This window comes from Spea bombifrons, chromosome 9 (assembly GCF_027358695.1).
Source record: "Spea bombifrons isolate aSpeBom1 chromosome 9, aSpeBom1.2.pri, whole genome shotgun sequence".
Classification (NCBI taxonomy): Eukaryota; Metazoa; Chordata; class Amphibia; order Anura; family Pelobatidae; genus Spea; species Spea bombifrons.
Window position 1 is genome coordinate 22,065,756 of NC_071095.1, and position 21,285 is coordinate 22,087,040.

General features: G+C 44.8%; 2 protein-coding genes across 2 annotated transcripts; one reads left to right on the forward strand and one right to left on the reverse strand.

The window, feature by feature from the left end:
- The first annotated feature begins 873 nt into the window (after window positions 1-873).
- Window positions 874-12,813, forward strand: NR1I3 (nuclear receptor subfamily 1 group I member 3). The gene is made up of 9 exons (XM_053475520.1): window positions 874-1,050; window positions 5,934-6,191; window positions 7,313-7,443; window positions 9,276-9,469; window positions 10,538-10,791; window positions 11,152-11,297; window positions 11,487-11,603; window positions 11,867-11,972; window positions 12,290-12,813. Exons 2-9 carry the CDS (start codon window positions 5,950-5,952, stop codon window positions 12,423-12,425), a joined length of 1,326 nt encoding a protein of 441 aa, XP_053331495.1. The 5' UTR covers window positions 874-1,050; window positions 5,934-5,949; the 3' UTR covers window positions 12,426-12,813.
- Window positions 12,814-16,136: 3,323 nt separating this feature from the next.
- Window positions 16,137-20,140, reverse strand: TOMM40L (translocase of outer mitochondrial membrane 40 like). The gene is made up of 8 exons (XM_053474936.1): window positions 19,884-20,140; window positions 19,416-19,483; window positions 18,786-18,878; window positions 18,314-18,415; window positions 18,044-18,149; window positions 17,389-17,511; window positions 17,189-17,265; window positions 16,137-16,795 (listed from the first exon to the last, which is right to left on the reverse strand). Exons 1-8 carry the CDS (start codon window positions 19,987-19,989, stop codon window positions 16,553-16,555), a joined length of 918 nt encoding a protein of 305 aa, XP_053330911.1. The 5' UTR covers window positions 19,990-20,140; the 3' UTR covers window positions 16,137-16,552.
- Between the last annotated feature and the right edge of the window lie 1,145 nt (window positions 20,141-21,285).

Below are 21,285 nucleotides of genomic sequence, written 5' to 3' on the forward strand. Positions count from 1 at the left end.
ATAACCTACAGTTCCTCGCACGGGATATGCCTGCGTGTTATAAATAACTGAATATGGGGTCTACACCTCATTATTTTATTGTGAAGGGCATGAGGTCACCTAGAATGTCTCCAAATGCCAAACCTACGATGTCACCACCTACCGAATAGGTCATGAAGTCTGACTTAAGAAGATCCTGACTTCCCCGAGGTCCCACACAATGATCGCACTTTCCTGGGGCTCGATCTTGAAGGGCAGCTATAAGGAACCCCCACCATTTAAAGCCCCTGCTGCCCACCCTTGCTTCGGACCACAGAAAGAGCATGGAGGTCCACGTCAGGACCTGGCCAACAGGCGGACAGCAACGTCGTATGTCGGTTTGCTCACCTTGGCTTTAATATCAATCTCGGTTTGGTTAATAACCTCCTCTAACTGGACTCAGTCCCTCTCCAAATACCCCCAAAGCACAAAAATTAAGGTTTAGCGTTCCTCGTATGCTATTGGAATGTCTTTTCCCATACCGCCTCTGCTGGGAGGCCATTCTGCCCATTTCTACCCTCTTCTGTTCTCAGAAGCCGGTGTTTGACTTTCCACCTTTGGCCTCTCTTGGCCAGCTTCCAAAGATAATTCTACGGGCATAAGTTAACACTACATTTCCCACGGTGCTTTGGGCCACTACCGTTCATGAGTGTTTATCATGCGTACAGGTGGGGAGGTACTATGCGGGGGGGGGGTGATCAGGTGCCCCAGCCAATACCGTAGCAGGTACAGTGTGTTCTGTACCGACGGGACGGGCAGGTTTGACTTCATTCTCATTGCATGGAGGGTAACACCTTTTTTTTTTTCACCTGCCTCCCCGCTGTGTTAGACGAATCTTGCAGATTACTCGACGTAGAGCGAGGACATAGAGCGAGGGTTAAGCCATTGCGGGTTAATAGTGCTCTTTTTTTGGGGGGGATTCAAAGTGACGGGAACTTATCCGGGCAACGTTTCTACCCACCGGCTGCATCCAAGGTCTGCGGGATTCTGGAAAGCGGGGAGAATTGGTGATCCGGTTCCTGCGGCAAGAAGGTACATGGTGCGTCGGGGGGGGGGCAGCACTGCAGTCCCCCAATACTCAAAGCTGTGCAAAGACATGGGGTCCCTTTAAATGTTACCCTATTGAGCTTTGATCCAGCAGGACTGGGACTTGTGTAACGAAAATGTATTTACGGGGACATCCCAGACATAACACCTGATTTTAGATTTTAGTCTAAAAGTATACAACTGCTGAGTTAGGCATTAAAGCCAACATGGCAGACATTATCAGGATCTTTGAGAACAAGAGCTCTTAGTCAGGATGCACAGACAGTCGCCCGAACGGGACCATGAGCTCCAGGAACCTGCATGGACCTCTATGTGATGGGATGGAGTTGAGATCGTGGCCATGTTGTCTCCCAGTGATGAGGACTGGTTGCAGGACTAGAGACTTTGTAATGGGCATTGACTAAATGTACCGTATGCACCCCGTACTTCCAGTTATCACAGGTTACCCCGGGGCTAGGTCTACTAGCCCTAGGCCAACCCTACATTCATGGGCGCATGGGCTGAGTGTCAAGAACAAAAAAAGGCTCACAAACATCCACCATTGGGCCCACCACTGTCTTAGATGTGCCAGCTGGTGCTCACCTAGTGCATTGTGGATTTTGGGGCTCAAAAGCGACATTTTAGTGTTTACTAAATAAACATTCAGGTCGACCCAATGCTTTGGAGACCATAGGGGCTCGTAGCTCTAGTCATGCATCGTTATCCTTTGTTTAGGGATTTCGACCACCTATTTTCAAGACGAAAGTGACCGTACGAGCAGAACGCCTCGGTTATATTTACACCCTCAGCCTTCACGAAGATTTGCCCTCAAGCCTTGAATTCCCAGAAACGAAAGGGCTATTTTTACCCAAACTGTCTTTAATAAAACATGTCGTGCAAAAGCCTCGTTAACCACTTGGAACATTTCCCTACTCTCCGGGGGCTAAACATTCAATTTTCTATCCTGGGGCTGAAATCTGGATTTTATTACGTAAGATAAATGCAGAGATATAAAGCTGGCCAATGAGAGGGACTCTATAAGGCCGGCAGCATCTGGATTGGTCGGTAATGTGATGATGCAGAGGCGAAGGAATTAGCCATCTCCTTGACTGAATGATATCATGTAAGACCTGTCCTGGTGCTGGACGGCGTTGTAGAGTCTTCTCCTGCTATTGTCCTCTTTTCCCGCGAGGTTAAGCATCAAGGTAGTTGAAGGCCGCTGGGACTACCAGTATTTAAGGTACCAGACCTCTAGAGTGGATTTCTGGCTGGGACTGCTAGCAAGCCGACGGCGTATCCGATATCCCTTTTGGGGGGAATGGACTTTACCACCTCCGCTGATGGGTCGCTTTATCCAATCTTCTTTCAGAAGATCAAATTTCCTTTATATTTCCCTCGGAGTAATCCCCTATGGTCCTTTAGGATGTAAGGATAAATACCAAATGGGCATGCAAAGTATAAAAAAGTGGGGGAAAAGATAACATTTTCTTGCCCAGTATAAAAGTTGACATTTTTGATAGTCCGTGGCGGGTCATCATAGGTCACGTCGGTGCTTATATCGTTTCATACAAATAGTCGCGGGTGCGAAGGGCCCCTAGCTGCTGTATTTTTTGCTGCCACAGCACATTGAGATGTTTCCCGACACGTACAGACCTCGAACGCTTCGCTCTACGCGTGCTGGTGACATTTCATAAAACCAGCTAAAAACATCTGCGAGACGGCAGCAGGGTCGGTTTACAGGAACGTGATCTTTGCCCCACAGATAAGAATAGGTTGGGTTGTAAAACACGCGATAAGCAACGGGTTACACAACCTTGCCGCACAAAGCGGGAGAGATCTACTAAGCTGCGTCAACTATCAAGCTTACTCGTTCCCGTGCCTTGGTCCTACCACAAAGCAGCAGTAGACGGTGAATCGACTACAACTCTCACGATCCTCCACAGCCATGACAAGCCTAACTCGTAACACGGCAGAAAGTTGGTCCTCTTAGAACCGTGACAACAAAAAAATTTGATGAAGTTTTTTTAAATTCTTTAAAATAGAGCGCCGTGTCCCGTATAAACAGAGAGACAGGGGAAGAAAATACAGCAGAGGTCTAGAACTCTTATTTTTGGGTAATGAATTGAGGTTTAAGGTGAGCCTCATCTGAACTCAGTTACCTGCTCGCTCGGCCGTCGCTTACAAGAACGTTTTATTTATCACAGGAGCTCCCGACGAGGTTACAATTTTGTTTTTTAAATAGGTTATGCAATCATTTTTTGCAATTTTTGCACAAATTTTTGAGTCAACCATCAGCTCTTAAAAATATAGATTTTAAAAAAAAATTCTTTATCTGTGAAACTGAAATAGGCGGCCAATTTTCAGGATTTCTCCAGCTTTTTCCCAAGTTCACGGATCCCACCTTAAAGTCATCATTTTGCCTAAAAATCTTTAGATTAGTCTTTAGCATGCAGGCCGTCATAATTACTTGAGGGCCAAGTAAGTTAGACTTTATTCTTGATCAGGACATCAGATATGGTGTTTTCGGTGGCAGCTTCATTTTTTTAAAGGGCGTTTCTCCTCTGTTCCGATTATGAAGTTCTCATTCCATTAGGACCTGCGCGAGTAACAAAGTAACAACAATTCTGTAGGGCCTTCCGTCAGCGTGTCAAAAACTCGTTGACCCACTGAACATTCTCAGACAAAGATAGACACCAGGATCATCCGAGGGTGATTGTGTAAGAGGCCAAGAGGCATCACAATAGACTGGTGACAATGGTGGCTCTACTAGGAATTCCTGTTTCAGAGACAGACTCCAAACCAACAATGTGGGCTTTGTAAACAAACACGGTTCTTCATGAGGGCCGAGCCTTTGGTATGCTGCCATTTCTAGCAAAACAATAATAAGGGACGGAAAAAATAAAGCCCTTTTAAAGCCCCCATTAAAAAAAATTAGTTTAGTCGAGTTTCAGCCTTACGCTGAAACTTGGAGCCGCGTTGGAGAGAGGAGATGTCTCCATAGATGAGGTTCTAAAAACTCGAGGCATTTATCCTTCAAGACCACGTCGAATTTAAGAGGGGAGCTACTCATTTTTATTGAAACCTTGTATCTTGCTGGGACTTTACAACTACTTTTTGAGATTGGTTCTGGAATGAAGTGTGAAAACAATCTGCTACAATCCATGACATGAAAATACCCACTCGGTTGAGTCTATTAGTGGACCTTGGACCAACTGGGTGTTTGGTGAAGCCAGCCTGGCAGAGTTATGGGAACGTTACACGACGCCAGCATGCAGAAGGTCTATCTGGTTCCAACATACGTCATTCATTGAACCCGTCTCGTTGATAAGGGTCACCCGAGTAAAGCCATCAGCACAAGATGTTCCTCAAATACCAGGCGCTGCAAGGGTACAGAGAGTTCACGCACCGCAAAGTCTTGTTATCAGATTTGATTCTCTCTAATCGAGATCGGGATGATCAAATTATGGAAGCAGGGTTAGGAGGACAGGTTTAAAATTGAGACGTGTATCTTTCACAGAACAGAGATCAGTAAAAGACAAAAAAAAAAGCTCTTCTTCGAAGTTTAGCAGTGCGAATGAATGGTGCGTATATGGAATGAACTTCCTGATGGGGTGGTAGGAAGGGACGAGGAAAATTAATCATAGACAATCGAAGTGAGGGTTGACAAAAGACTCCAATGCATTCTTTCACTTAATCTGCCCAATGTATTACTTTTATAACTAGATGACGGATTAGAATTATCATTCCTAAACCTTCTCGTGAACAATTTCGTGATCATGAAGTTTTGCTCCGTTTATATTTTTGCCAGGAACACTTAATTGTCATGTGACACAAATGCTGGCCCTCAGGGGTTGTTGCCATAGACACCGACAAAGCTTCAGGGTTTTTATTTGTTGGAATTCTTCGGACGAAGGAATAAAATGACAGGTCTTCCAAAGTTTACTCCCCTAACATGCTGGAGAGTGCGAGCGGAACAGCATCTTTAATACTATGTGTTGATTAGTATTACGAGCAGCAAATTCTGGACATTTTGGGTTCGTATACCCTGGGAAAATTACAATATTTGACACTTTCACAATGTATTATGGGTTCCAAAACCCATTCATGACCGCATAATCCCACTTTGGTACATTCCGTTACGCAAACATTTCCCTCCCCTTCCATAGAGGGCCTGACTGACCCCCTAGTTTAGGAAAGGGTTAAATTTGGATGACCTAGGAAATTGGGTAGAGCCAGCAGATGCCTCTGGGAAGGGATCGGCGGTGTTTAAAATTGCATAAGAACTGAAAGTAATACTAATAAATACTGCAATATTTCTATATCTGTATAACAATGGGCCGGTGGGGGAGGCCAAACGGTGTAAGCCAGCAGTGTTTGGGGGCCTGACATTGTACAGCGCTACGGAATTTGATGGCGCTGTATAAAACAATAAATAGTAATAACCGCGTAACCTGCAGTTCGACCCGCGATTAGGTAACGTCTAAACCACTCTGATGTACGAATCAAAGGTCAGAGGTCTGTGTTTTTCCGTGCGAGGGAACACAGCGTATTCAAGCAAAGTATTCTTTTGGATGAATGTTTTCTCATCAAGGTCGAAATAACCATTGCTTTTCAAGAAATGGTAACAAGCCATATGCCTCTTGCGAGGTTTGCCTACAAACCAAGATGGCCGCTTCCAGAGCCTTCAAAGTTTCTTAAGTTTTACCATTCTCTAGTAATTACAAAAGATTTTAACGTTCCACAGAAATACACAGGGGTAACGTCATCACCTAAAGGACTCCAGCTTCGTAGGTGGCCAAAGTTGGGGATTTTTCCACCCCTTGTCCTGGGAGTAGTGGGGTTTTTGGTGGGGACGGCATGGTTGATACGAAGCTTCTCTCTCTTTCCAGTGGGTGACCTGTTGGAATGAACGGCGAACAGATAGATTTATCCATTGTCCACGTCGACTGGAGCCCGTCCATGTACCCCTTGTTTGAAGACAGCAACAGCAGCTGCGGATCTCTGGGGACGTCGGTGCAGAGCGTCGCGACCAACGAGAGCGAAGACAACGAGCCCGAGGAAGATAAATTGTGCGCGGTTTGTGGGGACAAAGCCAACGGCTACCACTTCCATGTCCTGACCTGCGAGGGGTGCAAGGGCTTCTTCAGGTGAGACCACTGCGGAACAATACGGGTCCAGAAACATCGGGGGGCTCGATAAGGAACATAGTACCCCTGCTCATCAGACTGTCTATATACAATAGATCGCAGTATTTGACATTTAAACATTATTTAATGATTTGCAGGAGGAAAGCAGGCAGCCCAGGGCTCTGCGGGGGTAAAGAAAGTGCTTATTGCTCTGCAGGGGTAAAGGAGGCAGCTGTATTGGGGTCTTCCGAGGATAGAAAATAGAAGCGAGGAAATCATTGCATTAATAATCGCAGCCGGAGAGCTGTACCGGAGGGGGGACAGACGGGAGGAATCCGACCTCTTCCTTTGGGATGCTGGGGAGATGCTCCCTGCGGCAAAGAGCCTCAAATAAAGGATAAAACAGGAAAAAGAAGCAGAGAGGCGAGAGCCGCGCAGGGAAGAGAGGGGGAGGAGGGGAAACGGGACTGGAGAGAGACACAAGGGGGGTGAGAGGGTACGTTACAGAGAGAGGGTCAGAGCTGACACATAGAGAGGGGGTTAGAGACAGGGAGAGGGGGTAGATAGGGGAGAAAGGCGGGGAGAGGGCATACAGAGTGACAGTGAGAAAGGGGGAGACATAGAGAGGGGGGAATGGGGAAAAATACCAGGAAAGAGTGACAGACATGGAGACAACGTAAGAGAGACAGACAGGGAAGGGGGCAGACAGCAGAGAGTGAAACGGGAATCGGCAGGGAAGACCAGGTGCAGAGAGCTCTTTTCCCTCGCAGGACTTTGCTGTAATAAAGGGAGGACTCTCTGTTTTTTAATGAACGGGCATTTCTTCATAGCCGAGATTCTGTTAGAAGGAGCCCCTGCATACCCCCCGGCATCATCCACGCAGCCACCGCCATCTCCCCTCTCTGGATCAGCCAAAATAAGGCTACACGGAGCGGTCTCAATGCTCTTATAGCTCGTGATGTACATAGTTGGAGATCACACGTTACAAATCCGTCCATAAAGAGGTTTTTATGGAATAAAGACACATTATTTTTAACCGGTGCCAATAACACATTCTGCCTCCTAGAAAAAGCCAAGAGCTTTACCTGTGTTATAAAGGGTAACTAAGGACACTAATTGTCTCCATTCCCTCCACTCCTCAGACGTTCAATCAGCAAAGGACTACACTTTACCTGCCCGTTCACCCGGACCTGCCCCATCACCAAGGCCAAGCGGCGGAGATGCCAGGCGTGCCGACTCCAGAAGTGCCTGGACGTGGGCATGAGGACCGACAGTAAGCTGTGTGCCGTCACTCGCACCCCTCTGCACTTTCCTGCAGAGCGCTTCAATGCCGTTACTTTGTAACAATAACATGACCCTATTAGACCATAAGTGTTTTTTAATGCAGCGCGGGTCCAAGCAGCCCCTGAACATAAAGCCATTACTAATTGCCGGAGTCATGCCTCTCCCCCCCCCCCCTCTTTCCATCACTCTTTGGCCTCCAACAAAGGCTAGAATGCATTAGAGGCAGGCAACCGTATTGATTGCAGTAGAGAGATAATAATCCCGTGTCGAGCTCCCAGAAGCCTTTGCTGCCGGCTCCCGCTCTGGCCAATGGTGGCAGGTTAATTGTCCTGTGGGATGCTCGCACGTTAATGCACTGATTTGGCAGCGCGCGGTTTGATCCATGCCGTGTGCACAGCTTCAGGGGACCGTCTATAAATATCCTAGCCTCCCGCTCCCGCCGCCTTCCCCACCAGTGTTTACAGCCGCGATTCCTTTGAAGCTCTTTCAATAAAAGCCACGCCGAGGATTAATGTAACCAGAAGGACATTCCGCTCAACGCGCAGACAGGTGGAAACCATCAATGTCCACCTCTTGGCCCCACGTATGTCCTGGAGGAAACCCAGAGGAACTGCAAGACGCGGGGGCACGTGACAAGATTGGGCCGTTAGCCACCCATGCCATCGATGGGCATAAAATTATATCAGTCGAGAAATGGTACCCATTACGTACCCATTCAATTTCAAATTAATTTGATAGCTGTCATAAAACTGAATCAATCCCAGTTTATCGCACACAAAACAAATGCACCCTGTGCTTCAATATTATGCAGGTGAAAAATTACATTAGTGAAAATGTTGTACAAAAGTATCCTCTTGAGCAACCAAATTCTTAAAACCTTTTGCTCTAACTACCCCTGTGCCATCAGGGTCACGAGAAGAGGGCACCGTGCCAATGCACGTACACAGTGCTCACAGGGAGACATCGGCGAGCCGTCCAATATTACAGAGAAGGGGAATTAAAGAGTTGCGGTCAGGTTCCTCGGGCTTACCATGACCTTTGGAAGAGCCATAAACGTGCAATTCTGGAATAAATCACGTAAGCCCATCAGATATTGTGCGGAGGAGGGAAATATCACAGCTGGTTGTAGGCAACATCGCAGCTAATAAACACTAAATTAGGATACTGAATTAGGATACTGCACTACGGCAAGTATGGCCACGTGAGGTTGAGTTGCCCCCGGACTGTTCGGTCCCTCAGCAGAGATTCGAGAATGGTGGTGATTAGATGTCTAGGGTTATGTGTGTTAGAACTCCACCATACAAAACAAACATTTCGGTTATTTATCTTCAATAATCTTTCATTCCTGGGAATCAGTGGCCATGGAAGGCAACTGTTGGACTTCAAGGTCAATCCTTCGACCTCCCAATGGTGGTGTGAAGAGCCACTCTCCTTCCACTTCCACTAAATGAATATTAAATTCCAGGTATCCACTGCTGACCCATAGTGAAGTTCTATGGGCAATATGACACAAGAATGGTCATCCATATGGAGTCATAATATTTACATCATTCTACTACCCTGCAAATGCTCGCTCTTTGAACCATTATACAAACAGAGGAATTCATGAACCGGTGACATGGAGCGTTTGGCTAATTCACCACCCGCTCAATTGGCAAGCATCACGTAAATATTGGAGTATTGTTCGCAGGTTCATTTTAAGATCGAAAAAAGAATCTCCGTACTTATCATACATCAAATAAGATATATAATGGTCATTAAGCTTTACTGAACCAACAATCATTTTACATGCCCTGTTATGACTACATTTTTTATTTTCAGTGATAATGACGGAAGAAGCTCTGTTGATGCGTCGCGAACTTAGAAAGAGAAAAAAGCAGGAACGCATGCAGAGGACGCGGCCGGTGGTAGAAGCGGGATCGCTGACGGATGACCAGAAGCAGCTGATCTCCATTCTTACCGAAGCCCACAACAAACACTTGGATACATGTTTTTCGCAGTTTAAGGATTATAGGGTGAGTACATGTAAGTGGCACGTCTACAAGAATACCCTCTAAACGTGGTCTCGAGTCTATTCTGACCTAGGAGGCCCACAACAAACAGCTTCAGATGCACAGCATCTCGGCTAACTCTAGAACATCCGCTGCACACAAACAATCAGAACCTAAAGAAGAGGTCCATAGAATGTTCTCAGTGTCCTCACCGCATAACGGTTACAAAACACTTGTCCTTTCCTCGGCTGACCCTGGTGTTCTTTGATTTATGTTGGTCGTAAACGGTTGCTCAATTGGATAAGCAGAGTCCTTCACCTGAAGTGACTGGCAGACAACCAGGTGGTCATCTAGTTCACGGAGAGGCTGTCAGCCAATCACACAGCAGCTCGATGCCAACGCAATAATTTATGGCGCATTCCAAGCATTTGATACCGTTATATATTAACCGAGTGTGTGTTGGCTTGACAAAGAGGGCATGGGGCCATTGCTTAGATGTTATATCTCAACAAGAGACAACAAGCTCTGTTTATTGGTGAATATGATATTTTCGCTCGCCTCAAAATTATGTGTTCTTACGACCTTACAAAGAAGACCTTTCTGAGCACAAAAGTTGGGATAACTTAATTTTGGCCTGTAATATTTTGGACCCGAAATACAATTTCTTTCTGAAGTCATGTTTATTTTTTAATTTATACATAGTTTTAAGTGTTTCTTCCTGCTGGTTTCTGTGCAGCTACTGCCTCTTCTCAGGTCCCATTTCCAAGTAATATGCCGAAAAGGGTTCCGTTTGCAAAAAACCTGTACCAAAACAGGGGCAATCAAGAATCCAACTGGTCTGATATCATTCTGTGCCTCCTCTCCGTAGCCAACTACATTGATAATGGACAAGTAAAGCCTCCATTGATGAGGGTATACCTGCTTAATTACAAAAATAAGTCATTAGACATCTTCTTAAGCCTTTGTGTCCCACCAGCAAAGCAGGGGATGTCATCAGTCATCTTTTCCAGCCATTTCTGGTGACCATTATGAGGGACACTTTCCTCAGCCATGTCTTGCCGATGTCCTTAATATCTCTTTACTCTTCTGCAGCCACAGGTGAAAATACAGAAGTTCAGTCTGGAGAATTCTTCAGTTTCCAATTCACCGTGTGTATCACCACATTGCTTCAACGAGTCTACGAACCAGAGCCAGCCGACGTACATGGACATGTCTCCAAACGGTCAGCAGCTAATGGAACATGTCTTCCAAGCAGGCGTCTTCAAGGAGTTGCCTCATTTTGCTGATCTTAGCACTTTCATGATCAAGCAGGTCATCAAATTTGCCAAAGCCATCCCTGCTTTCAGGTGAGGCTACACCACAATAGCAAAATAGCCAAACCCCCCCCCCCCAAAAAAATAAAAATAGCCAAAAAAGTATGGGGCTATATAATAAAACATTAAGTTCTACTTAACTGTGGGCAGTAAGTGGTAAAACAATTTCAATTTCATTCCATTTTCACTTACCAAATCAACCATAAATGGTCCTCGAGGAGAATGGTCATCATATGGCCATATCATAGAAGGTAGCATATATACTGGTGGCATTGGTCACTTTTATTCTCGGGGTTTACCCTGCAGTATACAATTTATTTTTTACATTTTCAATACTAAGATTCCATAGAATGATTTAGAGATTGAATCCCCCTTTTTTCTTCTTCTCTACAGAGCATTTCCAATAGAAGACCAGATTTCCCTTTTAAAAGGATCCACCATGGAGGTCTGCCAAATCCAGTTTAACAGGGTTTTCAATTTGGAAACCAACGAGTGGGAATGTGGGAAGATTAAGTTGAGCATTGAGGATGGTGCAGTGAGTAAGTCTCTATGGTGGGCAAAGGGCTGGTCCGCTTAGCTTCTTTCGAGGAGATCTGGGACCCCCCCAAAACACATAAGAACACCTCTATTATAAACAATGTAGCTATGGGGAAATCTGTCTTCCATTGCTAGCACCTTATTGTTGGAAGCTTCATACTGAGACCCCACTTCTGTTCTCCAACACCCAGGCGGTTTCCAGAAACTGTACCTAGAGCCGCTGCTGAAATTTCACATCACGTTACGGAAGATGAATCTCCACGACGCGGAATACGTTTTGATGGAAGCTCTGGCGCTCCTCTCTCCAGGTGAGATTACAAAGAGACTGCGAAAATACCTTTTCACCCCTGAACAAAATCCACCACCTCTTGGCGCATTTGACGGACAAATCTAAAAGGTTCTGGGCTCCTGCTGTATAACACCTCGCTTTATTACTTTGCTCTCCCTCTTTGGCATTTTAAATAAGGGATCTACTTAATTCAAAATGTTTCAAGACTTGAAGGACATGTAGGTACGGGCGACCCAAACATTTATTTTTCTAAATGAAAACCTCTGTCTTGTTGGTCTGCAGACCGTGCTGGCGTTATGGAACACAGCATTATCGATGAAATCCAAGAAAAGATAGCCCTGACACTGAAATGCTACATCGATTACCATCATCCATTACCGGAAGGCAGGTAAGCGCTCGACTTGGATCACCTAACGGCGAACGCTTACCCGCTAAAGCACATTCATTTCTCCAACGATGTTTGTGTGCAACCGTAGCAATGGCATCCCGGTAATCGTTCTGCAAAGTATGTAGACTTAATGAGACGTGGGAGAGCTAATGCTTTTTAGCTCCATTTATCACTTCTTTAATGCAAATACCACACTTCCTTCATGTACCACAAAAAAGTAATAATAAGGTCTCAGCAGACTAGAGGGGGAAATACGGGGCAACTCTACGTTCCAAAACCAATACTCTTTATGACAAGAAACATATCTTCCTCTACAGGCTGCTCTATCCAAAACTCTTGTCCTTGCTGACCGAACTCCGTACCCTGAACGAAGAGAACACCCGACAAATGCTTCACATCCAGGACATGGATGCCACGGCTATGACCCCACTCATGAAGGAGTTTTTCTGCTGAAGAAACAAGCAAAACGATACTGAAATATAAAGCTGAAACGCACAGGAGACGGGCGTAAGGGCATGAGGATCCAGCCGTCCCTCTTAAGGGTTACTCAGGGAGACGATGAACTCGCCCTGACCCCATCTCATTGTTTGATTGCACTTTGGAAGTCCTCGTTCTTTGTAAGAAAACCTGATGTAGGGGTTCTTAATGGAGGACAGGAATGAAGGACCCCATGTTTTCTGCCATCACGAAAGTGATGGATACAGGCCAGAGCTGCGGCGAAAGCAAGCACAGCGCTCGCCGAGTGATATTATTCCATCGACACTATAAGAGTTAGGCAAAGCGTAAGAGCACACAACCTCTACGAGGCTTCCCCCAACACACACACCATGTTTAACAGGCTTGCACATGTTTATCAGTCACTTTAGCATTATCAAAAACAAGGCAACGTATTTTGTATGTTGTGTGACCAACCAAAGTATCGACGATCATAGTTACATAGTTAGATGACCTGCGTCCATCAAGTTCAGCCTTTCCCATATCCGTTTACTTCTTGCTGTTGATCCAAAAGAAGGCAAAAAAACCCAGTTGTGCTTCTTTCCAATTTTGCACAAACTGGGGGGAAAAAATCCTTCTTGACCCCAGAAATTATATCCCTGAATATTATGTTTTTGTATTCATCCAACTGTCTGTACAGACTCTGATGAAACAACCTCTGCAGGCAGAGAATTCCACATCCTTACTGTCCTTACTGTAAAAAAACCCTTTCCTCTGCCTTAGACTAAATCTCCTTTCTTCTTTTAAGTGCCTACATGGTGCCTTCTTACTGCAAAAAAAGGGGAATTTTTGGATATGTGTTCCCTAGGCAAAAGTGTGTGGGGGGTGTTGAACCCCTCAGAACTATCTATGCCTGGTCTGCCCTAGGGGCATGCGATGCAATAGTCGTATGGGCCATTGTACATACCATAAATCAGCATGGTAAGCCACTTACTGCCGTCAGCCAGTCTCTTTTGACACTAGTCCCTGCTCTTCTAAGGAGTTCTTGGATAAGAGACATCAGAAACTTGGATCAAAGAATGAAATCAAGCTTTCCTGGCAAATGCCACGGGTGGAAAAAACAAAGCACAATCCTGTTGTACCAAGCAACGTTAATGTATAAAGCTACACCACGCAAGCATACCAGATGTACCTTAATGCTATATATATCATATCACATGCTCTTCTCTTTATTTTTACCTGCTTACTTCTGGTAAAGTCCCACTCCCAAATATTACCGGGGAAGGGTTTAGAAAGAATCACTACAAGAAAGCAGGACCCGACACAAAACGATAAGCATTGTTGCCATTGTATTACAAAACAAAATCACTTTTCCCATTCAGCTGTACGAACAATAATCCCTAATTCTTGACCTCCATAGTTTTGCACGAGATTGTAGCAGCTCCCGTAAAGGGTTAAACTTCATGCAAAGATAAACGGTGTTAAATAAAACGTTCTATTTTTGAATACGAGATTCCATCTATCGTTTTAACGCAACGCACGATTCAACCGAGGCTCTTTCTGAAGGATATTATGACAAAGAATAAGATAAAAGGACGGAGAGCTCTGTCCTGGATTCTAAAAACCAAGCGGAGGTTAAAAGTAAGAAAAAAAAACTTAATTATATGATTTTATAATTCACTTTTTAAATGCACTGGTGGATCGTTTTTTAAGCTGTATATTTATATAAGATATTAGATGGATATTAAGGCTGTTTGTAAAGGTTTAGTTTTCAAGGTCAATTTAAATAAGAAAAGTACGGTTTGGGCAAAATTACTCGCAGTGCTAAAGGAAAAAAGAATCCTGGGAAGAAATCAACCTGTGACGTCATCATATTATGTAGGAAGCTATTTGGGGACTCTGGCCCACTTCTGTTCCCTAGAGGGGCCGTATTATTTTTGGCTTTTTTTTTTCCTCCTGGATGCAGCCGGCAAGAAAACACTGGAGTCTGACCAGGTGAGGAGGCAGCAGAGCAGACGGCCCGCAGTCCTGCATAATTCATGCCCTTCTCTTCTGCATTGCCTAGGGCAGTAAGGGCAGAGTTTGGCGGAAACGCCTCTCTATGCCTATGAGTAATCGCCGAGCCGCACTGCTCACCCACCGCAGCATTGCAAAGGCCCGACAGCGAGACCCCTGGCTTTCCAAGGGCATTTAAAATAATGTGTGTTCCTAGCACAACCCCCTATCATTTATACAGAGACGGACAGTAGATTTTCACAACAGGCAGGCCAGTTCTCCGAAGGTCACCTTGCCAGTCTGATTAGAGGTAACGTCGTGGCGCATGGCTAAATCAAACGAAATAGCAACACTCACAAAAGTAATTGATGCGACACTGAGCTGACAGCTTGATCCAGACGAAAGATGGGCTGCGCTTCTGCGTTTCGTGGAGTTCTAGGTTATACTCATTGCCTACTTCTGAGGACTTGAGTTGATTCTGTGGGGTAATGCCCTACTGCAGGTCATCTATATTTCAACAGATACCTTGTGATGTTTTTCATGGCTAGTTACTCGCTGAGTTGACTTGGGCGGCCAAGTTAGCAGTCGTGCTCCCTTTAGTGAATAGACAAGTCGCTCAATTTCAGCCAACTCAATCTGGCCTGAGCAAGTATTGGCAAACAGACCCGTTAGAAAAGACAAACATTTCAAAACACGGTAGGAAGGTGTATAGATTGCTTTAAGAGAAAATATGCCCTGTAGCCCAGTCACTTTGAGCGACCTTCAATCTTTACACATCATGCGACAGGAACACTTTTTCATCATCATCACAAGGGGTTAAAAGAGACATGTCACGAATGCAAAGTAAATAAAGACAACAAACGGCGTTAAATGAGGGAACGGTTTTTCAAACGTTTTAACAGCACCTCCAAGTGGGGACATGAAGTATATGCGATGGAATGAGGACATTTAAAGGCTTGCTATGGAATGATGAAAGAGTTAAAAGAGATTTAAACTGAGCCATGTGGCCCTTTAAGAGCTGGGTAAGGTGGGCTGCAGACACACACACACACACCTTTGGTCCCTAACAGAGATCGGAGGTACACAAAACCATTGCATTCCACCACTAGGGTCTCATTCGCATGCACAGTCAATATTTAGATTAACAGACACTTCCTTATGCATTTCTAAATCAAAAACGGTATCTGGTGCAGAATACTCACTAGAACTGAATTAATCGGGGAGAAAATGTGTAAATATTTAAGTTGAACAGAAACATTGTCCAGCAGTGAGTGAACTACGTCTCCCATAAACCTTTGCTGCATGAATAAAATACAATAAAAAATAATAAATTATGGGAGATTTAGCCCAGTAACATCTCACAAGTTACTTAAGATAAATTTTGGAAAACTGAACTCTGCATAGTAGATAAAACTCAGCAAATTTACGGGCTCTACCAGGCAGAATCCTCAATAAAAAAACCCTGCCCCTAGAGAACTCTCTGGCTTCTTGGACAAAGGAATCTTTCTCAAGATGAGAAAGTTTTTGATATCCACTTTTTCCGCTTCTGTCAAGGACCCGTGCCTGTCTTTCCTTTCTCCGTTTCTCTTAATAATCTACATTTCTAGCTCAAAATGCAGCAAATATTAAATCTATAAATTATTCTATGCGACTAAAAAGGTTATCAGCGTGAAGTCCTAAAATTCCAAGAGAATTGCCACTAAAAAAAAAAAAACCCTGCAGATATGGCCCTGAGACGGATTCAAAATGCGTTGGTCCCGACAGAACATATATCTCAACCAAACAGCATTTTTAAGAGGGCGATTATTGTTGTAATTTATAAGCAGTTCCTTGTCGGAAAATGTTTCGCGGAGTGCAGCAGAGGGAATGCAAGGGGTTCTGCCGCCTCTGAAGAATACTTCCATAGGTGTTCCCCGCTGAAAACCTATCGTGCCAACAAGAACCATTATCCTTGTCACAAGGCAGGTGCCAGCTTCCGAACAACCCATGTTCCTGTATCTGCCCCACCGATCATGCCTCTGGATTTCAGTCTAGAGGAAGATGGGTGTAGAAGCGAAGGTGGGTAGGGGAAAGTTCCTTAGTGCGGGCCAAGTCTTTGAAGAACACGCAAGTCCCCTTTGATGGTGTCCACCCCAACACCTAGGACCATCTCAGCCCACCATGATATTGAAGCCGCAGTGAAACTTGTTCTTCCAGTGGTTCATGAAAGCACCAAGTGCCAGGGTAATGGGAAGAGGGGGCAATTTCTTTTCCAATACTCCCCCCACACACCAGGAACTGTCCACCGACCCTTTGAAGACCATATTGGCTTTTGGAACGTTCAGGTGATAACCGAAAGCAAAGGACGTCTCTCGGAGTCTGGTGTTTGCTTCAAACTCGACGCCGACTTGAATCTGTACAGAGAGGGGACAGACTCATACTAAAAACGTGGACTGGGTTCAGTTTCAAAGGAAGTGCTACTCCTCAACAAACACTGAGTGTTCTGGCATGACGTTGGAAGTGTAAGGGGATCTGTGATCTAATTCCTTCTTGTTAAGGTTAAAGCTTAGGAGAGGAAGACTCTGCTGTGGCCTCTGTTACAATGCCATAACATATCGAATCAAGGTCTTTTCACCATGAGAATATGAAAATCAAGATGAAGGGATAAGAAAACTTTTAAAAGGACTAGATAACCTTTATGGGGAGTACTTGGCTGTAACATGCAATTTACACAATGCTTGGCTAAAATCAGACCTAGTAATATAAGAACATTACAAGAACACCATTTGATAGGTTCTCAGGCTTACCTGTTCATTTGCTTTGTGGTAGTAACTGGCATGAGCTCCACCATATCCAATATTTAGGGTGGCCACCCAGTCTGGAGCTGAAAGAGTCACACAAACAGAGATTACATAGGTCACCCCCAAAAAAACCCAACAGCCCGCTGCTAAATACAAATCAGGTTTGGAAACACGGATGCAAATCATGAGAATAGAGAACCCCGTACCAGAATATTTGCCAGCCAGCGTGAGGATGGCCCCCTCTTCTCCAAGTCTCTGGTGATAAACCAGCTCCCCACCAAGAACAAGGCGGGGGGTGATGCTCTGCAGAAAGTGCGATACCAGGATTACTGAAACAAAAAACAGAGATTACTTTTTCGAGGACAATTCTGAGAAACGCATATTATTCTACTTCAGAATGTCGGTCACATAGAGTGCTTAAAGATTTCAGGTTTGGATGGGCCAACTGGTTTTGTCCTTCCATTAAGATCTCTAGATATGTACTTTAGGTGTAGTGTTCAGGCTCCGGTCCTAAAATTATAGGTAAGGGAGTTCCTTTAAGAACTGAGATACATCTTTCAACGACAGAAGAACGTTCACCACTTACAGACCCAAGACCAGAATCCCAAACTCAAAGTTATGTTGCTCAAAGTAACAACTACGATCTTGTGAAGACCAGGAGAACGTCCCAGTTTTACAGACTGGCTGGACAACAAAAACTGTGAAAGAATCTTCTTGAACAAAAAAAAGACAATCAGCTCTTGCGTTTAAACTACTGGATCTTTTCTGGTACTCTGTGGATTCAACAACAGATTCTGAGTGACAGAGTCAGTAGAAAGGTATTTGATAAAATGAGTGTTCTACCCATTCTTACAAATTTACCAGATTGGTTGATGATGTCAGGATTTCCCAAAGTCAGAGTTCCTGTGTAATTATCACCTCTGTACTCCCCATCAATCTGCCACGTGAGGAATTTGGAGTGATGGGTCTACCGGAAGAAAAAACACTCCATGAGTGGACTCTGGGATCCTTTATTTTTACAATGTGTGCGAAACAAACAAAAATAAACAGCGGCACAATAAATGATAGATAAATGAGTTAAATCCATAGTTTAAATGACGCGGCTTTAAAAGGACAGCTCTGTCCGCTCACCTGAAATACAGCTTTGGATCGGATCCGGTCAGTGAAAAGATACTGGATCTGGGCATTCAGGCTCCCGTTGCTATCCAGATCCCCGATGAGCACCGGGAAATTCTGCAAGAAAACAGAGGTAAATGAGATTCACAAACGTATTGGTCGTGGGATTAGAGAAGAGAAAGGACTCAACAGTCTATAACAAAATATATTTGTAGAAAAAGAAATGTGGGTGCGATGTCTCCATTTAATGCACTGAAGGCGTAACTGAAAAATATTTTACGGACTACAATGGTCATCAGAACACAAACGGTCACCAACGACCAGATCGCAGTCGCACTTGAACCACCAATTTGCATACGGGTATCATTTCTAAACACAATTTTTTATCCTCGATAAGCTTGCCCTTAGCGTTGAGCACATATTAGGTATTCTAGAATACACAGATTCCGTGGTTAGTAAAGAGAACGAGCAGAGAATTTTCCGCTACCTCCAAGGGGCTGGGCTGTTCGTCCCCGATGTACTTGGCGTTGAAGTGGTAGCAGGACAGACCAGCTGTGCTCATATGAACGGTGTGGCTAACCTGGGGAGAAGAGAAAGTGCGTCATTCCAAACACAAATTATAAAAAGTTCAGAGAACAACAGTGAAACATTAACAGATCTGACGTGTTATTCTTTCCCCTAAAGGTTTAATCACATAAAAAACAAAAAACTAACTTTTTTCATTTTCTATACCAGCAACCTATCATTGCTTGCTTCGGTGTCACGTGACAATTAGGTTTCCCCGGCAAAAATATATGAATAGATTTTTTTATTTGATTAAGCAATTATTTGTGCCAAAGACTGTGGCAGACAGGGATAATTTCCAACGCTCTCCCTCCTCTTCCTATCACCACTAACCCCAGGTTCACCTCTAACACTCTACTACCATAGCCTTACACACGCACACTCGTGCTAACCCCATACACACACATACACATACGCTCTAACGTCACACTCTCACACATGCTTACACCGCCCCATAAGGAACAGAAACATTTTCAAACTATTATCCAACTGCTGTAGTGCAGTGGGTGAAAGAGTAATGATTTTACATTTAACCCCACAGTGTCTGTTTTACCTGAAAATGGCTACTGAGAGGTCGGTTGATAATTACTTTCACCCCTTCCATCTGCAGAGGAAAAACGTCTGTAATCAAGCAAAGAAAGCATTAAAGGAACAGATCAAATAAATATACATATATCTCGAAGTCTAAGGGATAATTGCCAAAAAAGAACACTCTTATACTCCAAGCAATACATTATCTTCAACCTCAGTAAAAGATTTACAAAGATGGCGGACAAGGACCATCATCTCGGCTGTATTTCAATAAAGTAATACACAAGGGATTAGAGAAAGGACATGGGACACATGGGTCAGCTACATGTGAAAAGTATGTGCTTCTCAAAATAAAACTGCTGAGATGGGAACCGCAACCTGATGATGTCATGCGCTAGATTTGACGCACATGCCTCCAGGTGACCCCTAGAGTCCTAGGGGTGCTGTGTCAATATGGCTACCATATTGGGCCATCCAATGGGTCACTCACCTTTGCAACTCTTATGCAGTTCATCGAAGCTACCAGGGTTGGGGAGAGCAAAAGCTTTCCTCCTCCTGCGCCATGACACATGCGGGGAAGCCAGCACGTTCCCCATTCTTCTGTCCAAAGCTTGTTTTAATCAGACGCGAGGCTTGGGGGAAAACGAAGCGATCAACCGTCTCTGCTAATCCGAGGAAGCTAAGGACAGCAGCGCGTCACGTCTCTCCGGGTAGCCAGCACCCATGCTTCTTCACACGAACCCCCTCCGTTTAACCACGGACCCCAATAATTCAGACAGCGGACTGCATACACCTAGGAGACCAGAAAGAGATAGTTAATAATTAAATAGAAGCTAAAGATAACTTGTACTATAACTCTATTAACTATTCATCGCATTAGCATTCTAAATATTTCAATTCTAATCAGCACACCCCTGGATGCTAAAATACACATTTACTAGACCCTGCTAGGAATACGAAACACATGGTACTCCATAAACTCTAGACTACAATTCCCATCATGCCCAGGCAGCTTTTGACATGGGACAGATTGCTGTCCTTGGCATTTTAGTATATCTTTCCAATGTTTTAGACCCCAAACCTGCAAGAGTGTATCCCCATGCGCTTTTTTCTTCCCCAGTAACCCCTCACTGGCCTGGATAGAGCTCCTGACAATGACAGCCTTTCCCCTTCCAAAGGATTTCATGTCACCAGGATGAGGGCAGCCATTGCTATTACTGGTAGGCTCCACCTCGAGTGATAATGAGCTGGCCATCTTGGGTAAGGGCATCACTATGGCAACGGCCTGTGCCTATCAGAGCTAGACAGCTGTGTGGCATCCGAGGGCCATGAATTAAAGATGAGAACCCATTAAATTCATACTGGGACTGAGTGCAGTCAGGAGAAGCCATGACACTATGTTTTATTGTAATATAGGCATTCATATAAACATATCATATATTACTGTGCGCCATGAGGTGTCTGTAATTTACATTTACCGCGAAAAATATTTTCCAGCCTATTTCAGAAGTGGTATCTTCCACAGAAATTGACTGCGCGTATAGTGAGGTCATGTGACCCCTTTCTGGTAAGTTAATGCCTTCAGAGGGCTCTTTAAGAGAAGCCCCACCTCTACTGACATCACCTATCCGGCCATTGGCTGGTGGGAATCAGGCCCTCGACTTCCGGCATTGGCTGGCAGGTGGTGGAAGGAAGGTGTCCCCGGGCAGAGAGGGCAGGATAGAGAGGGAGGGCTGAGGCCTGGGCAGCTGCAAGAGGGACACGGACAGGTACTGTTACCATGGGGTATCAGCAAGGGGGCTTTACTACCCTCATCTGGGGTCAGAAGGGGCGACATGGGGGGGCAACAGAAGGGGTGGGGATAAGCATTGATCCTATGGGGGGGGGTAAGG